The sequence below is a fragment of the Bubalus kerabau genome, chromosome 7 (assembly GCF_029407905.1).
Source record: "Bubalus kerabau isolate K-KA32 ecotype Philippines breed swamp buffalo chromosome 7, PCC_UOA_SB_1v2, whole genome shotgun sequence".
NCBI lineage: Eukaryota > Metazoa > Chordata > Mammalia > Artiodactyla > Bovidae > Bubalus > Bubalus kerabau.
Genome location: NC_073630.1, coordinates 30,667,544 through 30,681,922, shown reverse-complemented (window position 1 = coordinate 30,681,922; position 14,379 = coordinate 30,667,544). Strand labels below are relative to the sequence as shown.

At 39.5% G+C, this 14,379-nt stretch overlaps 1 protein-coding gene across 1 annotated transcript in view; it reads left to right on the top strand.

Annotated features, from left to right (window-relative positions):
* Positions 1–14,379, top strand: part of CFI (complement factor I) — a 49,597-nt gene that overhangs the window by 18,424 nt on the left and 16,794 nt on the right. The window contains exons 5-9 of the mRNA XM_055587956.1: positions 835–988; positions 6,898–7,061; positions 7,897–8,010; positions 8,151–8,261; positions 13,879–13,902. Coding sequence (XP_055443931.1) covers positions 835–988; positions 6,898–7,061; positions 7,897–8,010; positions 8,151–8,261; positions 13,879–13,902 — 567 coding nt within the window. The remainder of the gene's footprint in view (positions 1–834; positions 989–6,897; positions 7,062–7,896; positions 8,011–8,150; positions 8,262–13,878; positions 13,903–14,379) is intronic.

Genomic DNA, 14,379 nt, shown 5'->3' with positions numbered 1-14,379 from the left:
TGAGTAACAGTAGTTCCTAACTCATAAGATTCTTGTGAAACTTAAAGCATGTACATAAAGCTCTGTGGAGAGTGAACAAGAAGTGCTCATGAAATTTGAACTATGACAGCAAGTTTCAAGCTCATTGTCTTTGGATATGAATTATCACAGACATTTCATGAATTTACAGAAGAATGCTTGAAACACTCTTTTTAAAGATACCATGACGTGCACCAGAACACAGTAGCCTAAATATTTTTGTGTTGCTGAGTTAAGATGCTGAGGTATTGTGGACAGGAGGAAGGAAGATCCCTGAGTCCAGCTCTCTTACCTGTTGGAGAGGAGGAAAGCAATAGTGGAGATTATTCATCAGTGTCAGACTTCCGTTCTCTTCAGGCATGCAGTGCCCTAAGTATGTGAGAATACGTAAATCTTGCTTACATTTTCTTTACTTGTTTGGCTTACTTTTAAGAGCATGGATTTTGGAGTCAGATCAATATGGCAAGTACAGATTCCTGGCTTCACACCTTGAGCAAGCAACTTAATCTCATGTATAAAACTGGATAAATGTAGGTTCCTCATGTGTAAAAACAGAAATAAATATCACCTAGTCTTCATAAAATTGATGTAAGGATTTTATGATTTTTTTTTTTTTACAACTGGGTAGTTCAGCCACTGATACATAATAAACTCATAAAATAATTGTTTACCATTATTTGTTAACATCTTCATAGTTTTCAAAGTTAATTAAAAATTATGCATTTTATTTCTTTAGAGGCTTTTAATCAAGAGGAGAAAAAATGAATGCCTGACTGTTGCTAATTCTTTAAAAAAAATTTTTTTTTTAAATTTCAGGGCAATTTAGTGTTTCCTTATCAAATGGAAAACAAGATTCAGAAGGAATTGTTGCAGTAAAACTTGCAGACCAAGATACAAAAATGTTTGTGTGTGGAGACAGCTGGAGCATTACTGAGGCCAACGTGGCCTGCATTGACCGTGGATTTCAACTGTGAGTGCATGCTCACTGAATTTTCCCAGTTCAGTTCCGTTCAGTCGCTCAGTCATGTCCGACTCTTTGCGACCCCATGAATCGCAGCACGCCAGGCCTCCCTGTCCATCACCAACTCCTGGAGTTCACTCAGACTCACGTCCATCGAGTCAGTGATGCCATCCAGCCATCTCATCCTCTGTCATCCCCTTCTCCTCCTGCCCCCAATCCCTCCCAGCATCAGAGTCTTTTCCAATGAGTCAACTCTTCGCATGAGGTGGCCAAACTACTGGAGTTTCAGCTTTAGCATCATTCCTTCCAAAGAAATCCCAGGGCTGATCTCCTTCAGAATGGACTGGTTGGATGTCCTTGCAGTCCAAGGGACTCTCAAGAGTCTTCTCCAACACCACAGTTCAAAAGCATCAATTCTTCGGCGCTCAGCCTTCTTCACAGTCCAACTCTCACATCCATACATGACCACAGGAAAAACCATAGCCTTGACTAGACGGACCTTTGTTGGCAAAGTAATGTTTCTGCTTTTGAATATGCTATCTAGGTTGGACATAACTTTCCTTCCAAGGAGCAAGCGTCTTTTAATTTCATGGCTGCAGTCACCATCTACAGTGATTTTGGAGCCCAAAGAAATAAAGTCTGACCCTGTTTCCACTGTTTCCCCATCTATTTCCCATGAAGTGATGGGACCGGATGCCATGATCTTCGTTTTCTGAATGTTGAGCTTTAAGCCAACTTTTTCACTCCCCACTTTCACTTTCATCAAGAGGCTTTTTAGTTCCTCTTCACTTTCTGCCATAAGGGTGGTGTCATCTGCATATCTGAGGTGATTGATATTTCTCCTGGCAATCTTGATTCCAGATTGTGTTTCTTCCAGCCCAGCATTTCTCATGATGTACTCTGCATATAAGTTAAATAAGCAGGGTGACAATATACAGCCTTGACGTACTCCTTTTCCTATTTGGAACCAGTCTGTTGTTCCATGTCCAGTTCTAACTGTTGCTTCCTGACCTGTGTATACGTTTCTCAAGAGGCAGGTCAGGTGGTCTGGTATTCCCATCTCTTTCAGAATTTTCCACAGTTTATTGTGATCCACACAGTCAAAGGCTTTGGCATAGTCAATAAAGCAGAAATAGATGTTTTTCTGGAACTCTCTTGCTTTTTCCATGATCCAGCGGATGTTGGCATTTGATCTCTGGTTCCTCTGCCTTTTCTAAAGCCAGCTTGAACATCAGGAAGTTCATGGTTCACATATTGCTGAAGTCTGGCTTGGAGAATTTTGAGCATTACTTTACTAACGTGTGAGATGAGTGCAATTGTGCGGTAGTTTGAGCATTCTTTGGCATTGCCTTTCTTTGGGATTGGAATGAAAACTGACCTTCTCCAGTCCTGTGGCCACTGATGAGTTTTCCAAATTTGCTGGCATATTGAGTGCAGCACTTTCACAGCATCATCTTTCAGGATTTGGAATAGCTCAACTGGAATTCCATCACCTCCACTAGCTTTGTTCATAGTGATGCTTTCTAAGGCCCACTTGACTTCACATGCCAGGATGTCTGGCTCTAGGTCAGTGATCACACCATCATGATTATCTTGGTCATGAAGATCTTTTTTGTACAGTTCCTCTGTGTATTCTTGCCACCTTTTCTTAATATCTTCTGCTTCTGTTAGGTCCATACCATTTCTGTCCTTTATCGAGCCCATCTTTGCATGAAATGTTCCCTTGGTATCTCTAATTTTCTTTTTTTCTGTTTTTTTTTTAGTTTTGTTTTATTTTTAAACTTTACATAATTGTATTAGTTTTGCCAAACATCAAAATGAATCTGCCACAGGTATACATGTGTTCCCCATCCTGAACCCTCCTCCCTCCTCCCTCCCCATACCATCCCTCTGGGTCGTCCCAGTGCACCAGTCCCAAGCATCCAGTATCGTGCATCGAACCTGGACTGGCAACTCATTTCATACATGATATTTTACATGTTTCAATGCCATTCTCCCAAATCTTCCCACCCTCTCCCTCTCCCAGAGTCCATAAGACTGTTCTATACATCAGTGTCTCTTTTGGTATCTCTAATTTTCTTGAAGAGATCTCTAGTCTTTCCCATTCTGTTGTTTTCCTCTATTTCTTTGCATTGATCGCTGAGGAAGGCTTTCTTATCTCTTCTTGCTGTTCTTTGGAACTCTGCATTCAGATGCTTATATCTTTCCTTTGCTCCTTTGCTTTTCACTTCTCTTCTGTGAAACAGCTATTTGTAAGGCCTCCCCAGACAGCCATTTTGCTTTTTTGCACTTCTTTTCCATGGGGATGGTCTTGATCCCTGTCTCCTGTACAATGTCACAAACCTCGTTCCATAGTTCATCAGGCACTCTGTCTTATCAGATCTAGTCCCTTAAATCTATTTCTCACTTCCACTGTATAATCATAAGGGATTTGATTTAGGTCATACCTGTATGGTCTAGTGGTTTTCCCTACTTCTTCAATTTAAGTCTGAATTTGGCAATAAGGAGTTCATGATCTGAGCCACAGTCAGCTCCTGTTCTTGTTTTAGCTGACTGTATAGAGCTTCTCCATCTTTGGCTGCAAAGAATATAATCAACCTGATTTCGGCGTTGACCATCTGGCGATGTCCGTGTGTAGAGTCTTCTCTTGTGTTGTTGGAAGAGGATGTTTGCTATGACCAGTGCATTTTCTTGGCAAAACCCTATTAGTCTTTGCCCTGCTTCATTCCGTATTCCAAGGCCAAATTTGCCTGTTACTCCAGGTGTTTCTTGACTTCCTACTTTTGCATTCCAGTCCCCTATAATGAAAAGGACATCTTTTTTGGGTGTTAGTTCTAAAAGGTCTTGTAGGTCTTCATAGAACCGTTCAACTTCAGCTTCTTCAGCGTTACTGGTTGGGGCATAGACTTAGATTACTATGATATTAAATGATTTGCCATGGAAACAAACAGAGATCATTCTGTCGTTTTTGAGATTGCATCCAAGTACTGCATTTTGGACTCTATTGTAGACCATAATGGCTACTGCATTTCTTCTGAGGGATTCCTGCCTGCAGTAGTAGATATAATGGTTTTTCCCAGGGCTGATTTTATTCTTCCAACTATTCGTCTTTTGATTACCCTGTCTTTCCATGCCTCAACTTCCTCAAATGTAACCTGAGAATACTACCTGCCTCACAGTGTAGTCATGAGGATGAAATGTGTTTATGCTTGACTAGTACTTAGAACACTGCTGAGCGCACAAACTGTAGGTTTGCTCAGGTCTCTGGATGCAAATCCTTTGCTGATCTGTAGAGCTGCATACTCTACATTTGCATCCGTACAGTTGCATGCATAACTGTCTCTATTCATCTATGATTATGTCCATTCCTTTGTACCTAATGTTGTTTGTATACTCTTTCCTTCTCATTTTTTCTCATCAACCTTGCAAAGATTTGTCTATTGGATTAATGTCTTTGACTTTTATATTTGTAAATCTTTTCTTGTTTCTTTGTTTTCATTAATGTTTGCTGTTATCTTTGGTGCTCTCTCTCTCTCTCTCTCTGCTTTTCCCTACTGTACTCTTTCTAATTCTGTGAGTTAAATCCTTAGCTTGTCAATTTTCAGTTTTTCTTACTTTCTAATATAAGCATTTAAGGTACAAATTTCCCTCTAGTTAATGCTTCATCTGCATGCCTTTACTTGTGAGTATTCTATTTATTGTTCAGTTCAAAATATTTCTAATTTTCAGTATAATTCCCCCTTGACTCAAACATAATTTAGAAGTTTGTTTTTTTACTTTCCTAATGAATATATTAGTTTGCTTTTGGTTAACTTTTTGTTATAAATTTCCTATTTAATTGTATTGTGGAGAGAGAATTTCTCCACATAAGGACAATTGTTTAAACATTTTTTGAGACTTCCTTTGTACTGAATATATTTCAAATGCTTCATATGCAGGGTTCTATGTAATAGATGTGTTAGAATAAAAATTTTTATTCCATTAGAATAAAAAATCATGTCAATTGCTTTATTCAAATATTTTCCCATTTATTTATTTATAAGTTTTCAAGGTCTTTATCTTTTGAGTGTGTCCCTTATGAACAGCATATATCTCGTGTTTTGTTTTTTTTTTTAATACAATATGATAGCTGAAGAGTTTAGTCCATTTACATTATTGTGATTATTTACGTTGTTGATTTTCCTGTCTTATTTGGGGCTTATTATTTGCCCTTTTCATATCCTCTTTGTTTCTTCCTTTTAAAAATTCTGTTGGGTTAATAAAGCTGTTGTTGTTTTCTTAATCTTCTTTTTCTTCCTCTACCTGGTTTGAAAATCATATACATCCTATTTCTATTCCATTAATGGTTATCTTCACATTTATACCATGAATCCTTAAATTATGAAGTTCTTGCCCTCTTCAGAAATAATACAAAGAATGTCGTTTCCATATCAACTTTTCAGTATTTTTTTCCACCTTATTTGTATATATTCCTGAAGTTAATTGCTATCATTATGTAATAAGTAATTATCAGTACTGTTGTTCGGTCAGTGGTTATTCAGATGGACTTCATGTTTGCCAACTTCTTGGTTTGTTGTTGCTTCTTGCATCTCACTTCTTCATTTTTCATTCAATTTTCTTCTTCCTAAACCACATCTGCTAGTAGTTCATTAGTGAGAGTCTCTTACCATTAAATTGAGTCATGAGATAGTTCTTATTTTTGACAGTTTGTGACCTACAACCTATGATTCAACCTAATGGCAAACTCTCTCACTCTTTGATCTCCCAGTATTTTGTTCTTATCATACTTTGTATAAGCTCATGAACAGACTTCTCTGATTTAGCCAGTGGGTATGTCCCTTAATTCCTTAAGAGCTCATTGAGGGCATTTATCTAGTACTCTCAGATAGTCATACGTTGAGAGATTTCTCAGCTTATTCACCTGTCAGACTGTCCCAAATGACTCCCATTTGTTCTCATATTTCGACTCAGTTTGGCACAGTTTCATGACTACTATATCTTCATTATGGATCTTTGTTCCCTCTAATTGTTCTCTTTTTCCCTTCCATTGTAATTTATCGGATATTTACATTTCCATTACTGCTTAATTTTGTGCTTACATTTGCCTCCTGCATCTTTGATGAACCTTTTATTTTTAACCCATTTCCCTCATTAACTTCTAGAGAAAAGCAGAGAGCAATTGAATGTTCTGGAAGCTCACTGTAACTCACCATCTCTAGGATACTGGGTCATTGAGGTAGCCTCTTAGCTACACAAATTCTGAACAAACTGAGAAGTCCAAGCAATGGCATATAGATGTCAAAATACCACTTAACACTGTCAAGACTGAATTGAGGTCATAGCTTAGCATAGAAGTAGAGAATTAAGGCAACTGTTAGAATTAAACTAACTCAACCTCCCTGATCCCAGGTAACCATGGGGCCAACCAGGTAAGACTCAGCATGGGGCAGGGGGAGAATGGAAGAGCAGGGTTGACCTGGCCTGCTTTTTATTTCCAATATTTCCTGATTAAATTAATCTTCTCCCTTTTCTGGAGAAAAGAGGAGTTACCCGGTGGAGAGGCCAAGGATGACACATCCCAGGTTGGAAAGAAATCAGGAATGTTTGATCAAAGAGGCACTTCTTCTTAACAAGAAACAGAGGAGGAGAAACCAATATTTTTGGTTGCTTGTCGTATTTTGAACTTTTCTAGTCAGTTTAAATTGACTGTTTTTGTTTATCTTTACAAAACTCAGTGAGGGAGTTATATTCCTTGTTACTGGGGAAGATATGGAAGCTCAGAGATTGTAAGCATCTTGCCTAACCTATCACCCATACATAGAAAATAAAAGGAAATTAGTCCCTCACCTCCTTCAGTAGAATTATAAACACAAAGCACTAATTATTCTACTTTAACATTTCATTTGTTTGATTTGCAGGGGTGCTCTGGATACTTATAGAAGAGATCCTGATCTAAATTCTGCTGAATGTCTGCATGTGCGTTGTCGAGGATTAGAGACCAGTTTGGCTGAATGTACTTTCACTAAGGGAGTACACAATTCGGAGGGGTTGGCTGGCGTGGTGTGTTACACAGAGAGTGCAGGTTAGTGGAGTACTTGCCCAATATTTTCCCTTCCTTAGAGACTGTTTATTTCACACCAAGTCTGGAGTAAACAAACAAATTACAGATATCCTGTTGCCAATCACACACAATGACAAAATCACATTTTGGGTTTTAGAGCCCAAATTAGCGCTTTTCCCCTATTGTACCTTTTTTCCATTCAAATATCCTTCTAGCCTTTACTTCCTACATGGGAAGTAAAGTTGTTTGATTCCCCTTTGATTCTTTGAACATATGGATTAAAATTGATGTAGCAAACACAAGTAAATATTAGAAGAAACTCAGCATCTCCTTTGAGGAGTCCAGCTGATTACATATTCCTTTAAAATGGTTAAGTGATCGCATCTATGCTTGAGACAATCACTGCCGCTTTTCTCCTTCATCCTGACGTTGGAATATTTTAGCTATATATATAGTGTTAAAGATCATATCCTTTTTGGTGCTAAAAAAAAGAGCCATCAAAATGTAAATGGCACCGCCCAAGTAAGCCTCGGGGTGGGGCTGGGTCAGCATGAAAGGAGTGCGTGAGCACCAGTGTTTGCAAGGACTCCGGATTCCCCGATGCCCTTCCCCAGTCTCAGAAGAAGCCTCCACAATAAATGCTGGCTTTCAGAGATTAGCAAAGGGCCTCCATAAGCCAGCTTTGGCATTTATTTTCCCTATTAATATATTATGGTAATTCTACCACTTGTGCATTTTATATCACTTTTTATCTGTGCCTGAATTTATCTTCATGCCCCCATTATTCCAAACCTGTGATAAAGATGTCATCCACAACTTCCTAAATAAATTTCACACAGACAATTCTACTTTACAGCTCCTCCAAAAAAGGACTCCTTTCAATGTGTGAATGGGAAACGCATTCCTCAGAAGAAGGCCTGTGATGGTGTCAATGACTGTGTAGACAAGAGTGATGAGCTGTGCTGTAAAGGTAGAGATGCACCCAGCCTTTAAACTCCCAAGTGCTTTCTTCTAAGAAAACAGAAGCAGCTTTCCCATTGACTTAAGATCCCATCTTATTGCATCTTAAGAATGAAAAAAATATCCCCTCTTCTATTTGTGTTTGCACAGACTGCCGAGGTGAAGGTTTTCTCTGTAAATCGGGTGTTTGTATTCCAAAGCAGTATAAGTGCAATGGTGAGCTGGACTGTATCACGGGAGAAGATGAAGTTGGTTGTGAAGGTAATTTAAAGTTTTGTGGTTATGTTTTATTATTATTATTTGACCCAGGGGTTTTAGCAGACTTTGTAATTATTGCCTAGATCCAATTTGTCAATAGGGACTGTAAAATGGCAATTTCTTTTTCTAAAGTTTTTACTGAAGTATAATCAACTTACAATATTGTGTTAGTTTTAGGTGTGGGCTTCTCTGGTAGCTCCAGTGATAAAGAATTGAAACTGCAATGTTTGATCCCTGGGTTGGGAAGATCTGCTGGAGAAGGGAACAGCTACCCCCTCCAGTATTCTGGCCTGGAGAATTCCATGGACAGAGGAGCCTGGCAGGCTATAATCTATGGGGTCGCAAAGAGTTGGACACGACTGAGGGACACTTCACTTCACTTCATAGTGATATCCATATATATATATATATATATATATATATATATATATATATATATGTTCTCTTCCAGATTCTTTTCTCTTAGAGGTTATTACAATATATTGAATATATTTTCCTATGCTATACAGTAGATCTTTGTTGGTTATCCATTGTGTGTTGGGGGGTGTGTGTGTGTCTATGTTTATTAATCCCAAACTCCTAATTTATCCCTCCTCTCTTCTTTTAAAAAATGGCAATTTCTAATTCAACATTCCTTCTGCATTTATGAACTGGAATCTTGTAGAGAAGAACTATTTTGTTTCCATGAAATGCAGTTCATTAGTGAAAGGCAAAGTTTTATTTAATGCCTTCCTTTTGCTTACTAAATTTCACAGCAGTGAGCAGGTGCTCTTTGTTTTTTAGTGCTCACTGGAAAACCTCCAAAGGTGGGGAATATTTACTAGGTACCTAATGCATGCTGCAGTCCACGGGGTCGCAGAGAGTTGGACATGACTGAGCGACTAAACTGAACGGAACCTAATGCATCCCACCCAGACTGACCTCATTCTCCCATTAATGCATTCTGGAGGAAAAATCTTCCTAAGTTAATATATTTATTCATCTACTCAATGGATATTTATTGAGTTCTTACTGTGTGTGCTGAAATCTATTCTAAGACGCTGGGGTTACCACTGTAAATAACATTTCAAAATACCTGTGCCTTCATAGATCTTATATTCTAGTGGAGGAAGAGAAACAATAAAGAAAAATAAGTAAAAATATCTAGTAAAATAATAAGTACTTTTTTTAAAAAAGCAGGAAAGGAAGATATAAAAGGGGGGATAAATTCTGGAAGTGTAGATAAGGTGGCTTGGGAAGGCTCACTCACTTTTGTTTTTAGGTAAAGAACTGAAGGAAATGATGATCCAGCTATGCAGACGTCTGCAGAAGAGTGTTCTAGGCAGAGGCAACAACCAGTGTGGTTCTGCTAAGATAGGAACATTCCAGTATGGGACAGTCAGCAAGGAGGCTTATGTGGCAGGAGTTCCACCTGTGCGTAGTGAGAGATTAAGAGACAAGCAGGAGGGGACTTCCCTGGGGGTCCAGTGGCTAAGACTCCACAGTCCCAATGCAAGGGTCCCAGGTTCAATTCCTGGCCAGGGAACTAGACCCCACATGCCCCAACTAAGAGTTCACATGCCACAACTAAAAGTTCCCTTGTGCTGCAACTGAGACCCAGGGCAGCCAAATAAATAAATTTAAAAAAAAAAACAGGCAATAGGAGAGGTTGGAGAGGTGCTTGGTTGGGGTGATCAGGGAAGATCTAGGGACATCTGTTAAGGAATGAAATGGGGACTCTAAGCAGAGGAATAGCATGATCTGAGTTACATTTTTAAATCAAGATTACTCTGGCTGCTGCGTGGGGAATAGGCTGTATGAGGGTGAGGGGAGAAGCAGGGAGACCAGGGATGAAGCTACTGAGTAATCCAGGGAAGATGACAGTGACTAGGATAAGCTGGTAGGAATGGAAATGATGAGAAGCAGTCAGATTCTGGATATACTTTAAAACTAGAGTGAGAATGATTTGCTTATGGATTGGATGGGGGTGTGAGAACAAATGATCAGTCAAGGATGACTCCAGGGATTTTGGCTTAAGAACGGAAAGGATGGAGCTCCCTTCCTCAAAGATAGGCAAGGCTGCTGGAGGAGTGTGTGCGGGTCCTTGCATCCACCTGACTTACATGGAGCGAATCTGGTGGTGTGCTGGTAAATGTTTAACAGTGGGCTTTGAAGAGGGAGAGGGACTCCCTAATTTGCAGCTTTTGCTAATTTCTATGGTGTAAATTATTCCCACCATGGATGATTTCAAGCCACTGACGTGATGTCACTTTACACAAGCTGCGAAGTGACACAACAGCCTCTTGTATAGTGGTCGTGTCTGTGTCAGGACACCACTGCGTTACTGTTAATGGTTTATTGTAGTGTTTTATACCTTTCTTACCTTCCCTTTTCAACAGTACATGCCTTTAAAACAGAGGCTAACTATTTTTACATTCCAAACACCCCCGGTAAAATGCCTTCTTTAAAGTGCATAGAAACCTGGATGTTAGGTCCATGAATCAAGGCAAATTGGAAGTGGTCAAACAGGAGATGACAAGAGTGAACATTGACATTCTAGGAATCAGTGAACTAAGATGGACCGGAATGGGTGAATTTAACTCAGATGACCATTATATCTACTACTGTGGGCAGGAATCCCTTAGAAGAAATGGAGTAGCCATCATAGTCAACAAAAGACTCCAAAATGCAGTACTTGGATGCAGTCTCATAAAATGACAGAATGATCTCTGTTCGTTTCCAAGGCAAACCATTCAATATCATGGTAATCCAAGTCTATGCCCCAACCGGTAATGCTGAAGAAGCTGAAGTTGAACAGTTCTATGAAGACCTACAAGACCTTCTAGAACTAATACCCAAAAAAGATGTCCTTTTCATTATAGGGGACTAGAATGCAAAAGTAGGAAGTCAAGAAACACCTGGAATAACAGGCAAATTTGGCCTTGGAGTACAGAACGAAGCAGGGCAAAGGCTAATAGAGTTCTGCCAAGAGAACGAACGCACTGGTTATAGCAAACACCCTCTTCCAACAACACAAGAGAAGACTCTACACATGGATATCACCAGATGGTCAACACCGAAATCAGGTTGATTATATTCTTTGCAGCCAAAGATGGAGAAACTCTAACAGTCAGCAAAAACAAGACTGGGAGCTGACTGTGGCTTGGATCATGAACTCCTTATTGCCAAATTCAGACTGAAATTGAAGAAAGTGGAGAAAATCACTAGACCATTCAGGTATGACCTAAATCAAATCCCTTATGATTGTACGGTAGAAGTGAGAAATAGATTTAAGGGACTAGATCTGATAGATAGAGTGCCCGATGAACTATGGATGAAGGTTCATGACATTGTACAGGAGACAGGGATCAAGACCATCCCCATGGAAAAGAAATGCAAAAAAGCAAAATGGCTGTCTGAGGAGTTTTTACAAATAGCTATGAAAAGAAGGGAAGGGAAAAGCAAAGGAGGAAAGGAAAGGTATACCCATTTGAATGCAGAGTTCCGAAGAATAGCAAGGAGAGATAAGAAAGCCTTCCTCAGAGATCAGTGCAAAGAAATAGAGGAAAACAATAGAATGGGAAAGACTAGAGATCTCTTCAAGAAAATTAGAGATACCAAGGGAACATTGCATGCAAAGATGGGCTCGATAAAGGACAGAAATGTTATGGACCTAAGAGAAGTAGAAGATATAAAGAAGAGGTGGCAAGAATACACAGAAAAAGTGTACAAAAAAGATCTTCATGACTCAGATCATCACGATGGTGTGATCACTGACCTAGAGCCAGATCCTGGAATGTGAAGTCAAGTGGGCCTTAGGAAGCATCACTACAAACAAAGCCAGTGGAGGTGATGGAATTCCAGTTGAGCTATTTCAAATCCTGGAAGATGACGCTGTGAAAGTCCTGCACTCAATATGCCAGCAAATTTAGAAAACTCAGCAGTGGCCACAGGACTGGAAAAGGTCAGTTTTCATTCCAATCCCAAAGAAAGGGAATGCCAAAGAATGCTCAAGTTCAGTTCAATTCAGTTGCTCAGTCATGTCCAACTCTTTGCGACCCCATGAACCACAACACGCCAGGCCTCCCTGTGCAACAGCAACTCCTGGAGTCCACCCAAACCCATATCCATTGAGTCGATGATGCCGTCCAACCATCTCATCCTCTGTTGTCCTCGTCTCCTCCTGCCCTCAATCTTTCCCAGCATCAGGGTCTTTTCCAATGAGTCAGCTCTTCGCATCAGGTGGCCAAAGTATTGGAGTTTCCAGCTTCAACATCAGTCCTTCCAATGAACACCCAGGACTGATCTCCTTTAGGATGGACTGGTTGGATCTCCTTGCAGTCCAAGAGACTATCAAGAGTCTTCTCCAACACCACAGTTCAAAAGCATCAAATCTTTGGCACTCAGCTTTCTTCACAGTCCAACTCTCACATCCATACATGACCCCTGGAAAAACCATAGCCTTGACTAGACAGACCTCTGTTGGCAAAGTAATGTCTCTGCTTTTTAATATGCTGTCTAGGTTGGTCATACTTTTCTTCCAAGGAGTAAGTGTCTTTTATTAATCATGGCTGCAGTTACCATCTGTAGTGATTTTGAAGCCCTGAAAAATAAAGTCAGCCACTGTTTCCACTGTTTGCCCATCTATCTGCCATGAAGTGATGGGACCAGATGCCATGATCTTCGTTTTCTGATTGTTGAGCTTTAAGCCAACTTTTTCACTCTCCTCTTTCACTTTCAACAAGAGGCCTTTTAGTTCCTCGTCACTTTCTGCCATAAGGGTGGTGTCATCTGCATATCTGAGGTTATTGATATTTCTCCCAGCAATCTTCATTCCAGCTTGTGCTTCTTCAAGCCCAGCATTTCTCATGATGTGCTCTGCATATAAGTTAAATAAGCAGCGTGACAACATACAGCCTTGACGTACTCCTTTTCCTATTTGGAACCAGTCTGTTGTTCCATGTCCAGTTCTAACTGTTGCTTCCTGACCTGAATACAGGTTTCTCAAAGGCAGGTTAGGTGGTCTGGTATTCCCATCTCTTTCAGAATTTTCCACAGTTTATTGTGATCCACACAGTCAAAGGCTTTGGCATAGTCAATAAAGCAGAAATAGATGTTTTTCTGGAACTCTCTTGCTTTTTCGATGATCCAGCAGATGGCAATTTGATCTCTGGTTCCTCTGCCTTTTCTAAAACCAACTTGAACATCTGGAATGCTCAAACTATGGCACAATTGCACTCATCTCACATGCTAGTAAAGTAATGCTTAAAATTCTCCAAGCCAGGCTTCAGCAATACGTGAACTGTGAACTTCCAGACAAATTTTTTGTCTAACTATATAATAAATCTGCTGTTAGGTATGTATTCAAATATATCTAACATATGAATCTCTTTTAAGCTCAAGTGAAAATGATTTCCTTGCTGTGGTAAAGTTGGTGTGTGTTTAAATGCAAGAGGAAACATTTGTTAGGCACTATTAAAAATCAAAGTATTTGCTACAAAAAGTGGCATAGTGTGGGCCCCTTTTATCTTTTTATAAATGTTAAGTTGTTATTCTGTACTGAAAATTGATGATTAGTGTACATTTAATTTAAGTGAAAATGATCTCTTTGCTACAGTGAGTTTTTTTCTTTTGTTTTTAGGAACTGAACACCCTGAAATTAAAGGTAAAGATAGTTTTATCATAGAAAATTTATATTGTAGAACTGAAAAGAAGAATAAAGGGTCCTAGCTTGAAATGGTGTGTATTTTTCTTTTCACGTAAAAATGATGCTTTCCTGTGGTAAATTTTTGGGGTTTTTTTTCATGCCCTTTACTTGTAGCTCAAAGTAAAAATTTTATTAAAGTCTTGGGATGTTGCAGAATTGAAACAAAACACAAGCACTGCTTATATGTTATATTGTTATATTTGAAGGTAACCATTAACCGAGGATGATATATATGACCAGTTTGACCATTTGCTTAGGCACAGAGGCCTTGTCCCGCAGTGGGGTAAACCCCTTCTCACACTCCCCGCTTACAGCCTGCCAAGTGCCTTCTCTGCACATTGCACCTCTGCCAATCTGGCAGAGGAAGCCTTCTCTTCCTTTCCTTTCTCCTCAGAACCAAGGCAACTGCTGAAGAAACTGTCTTCAGAGGAAAGA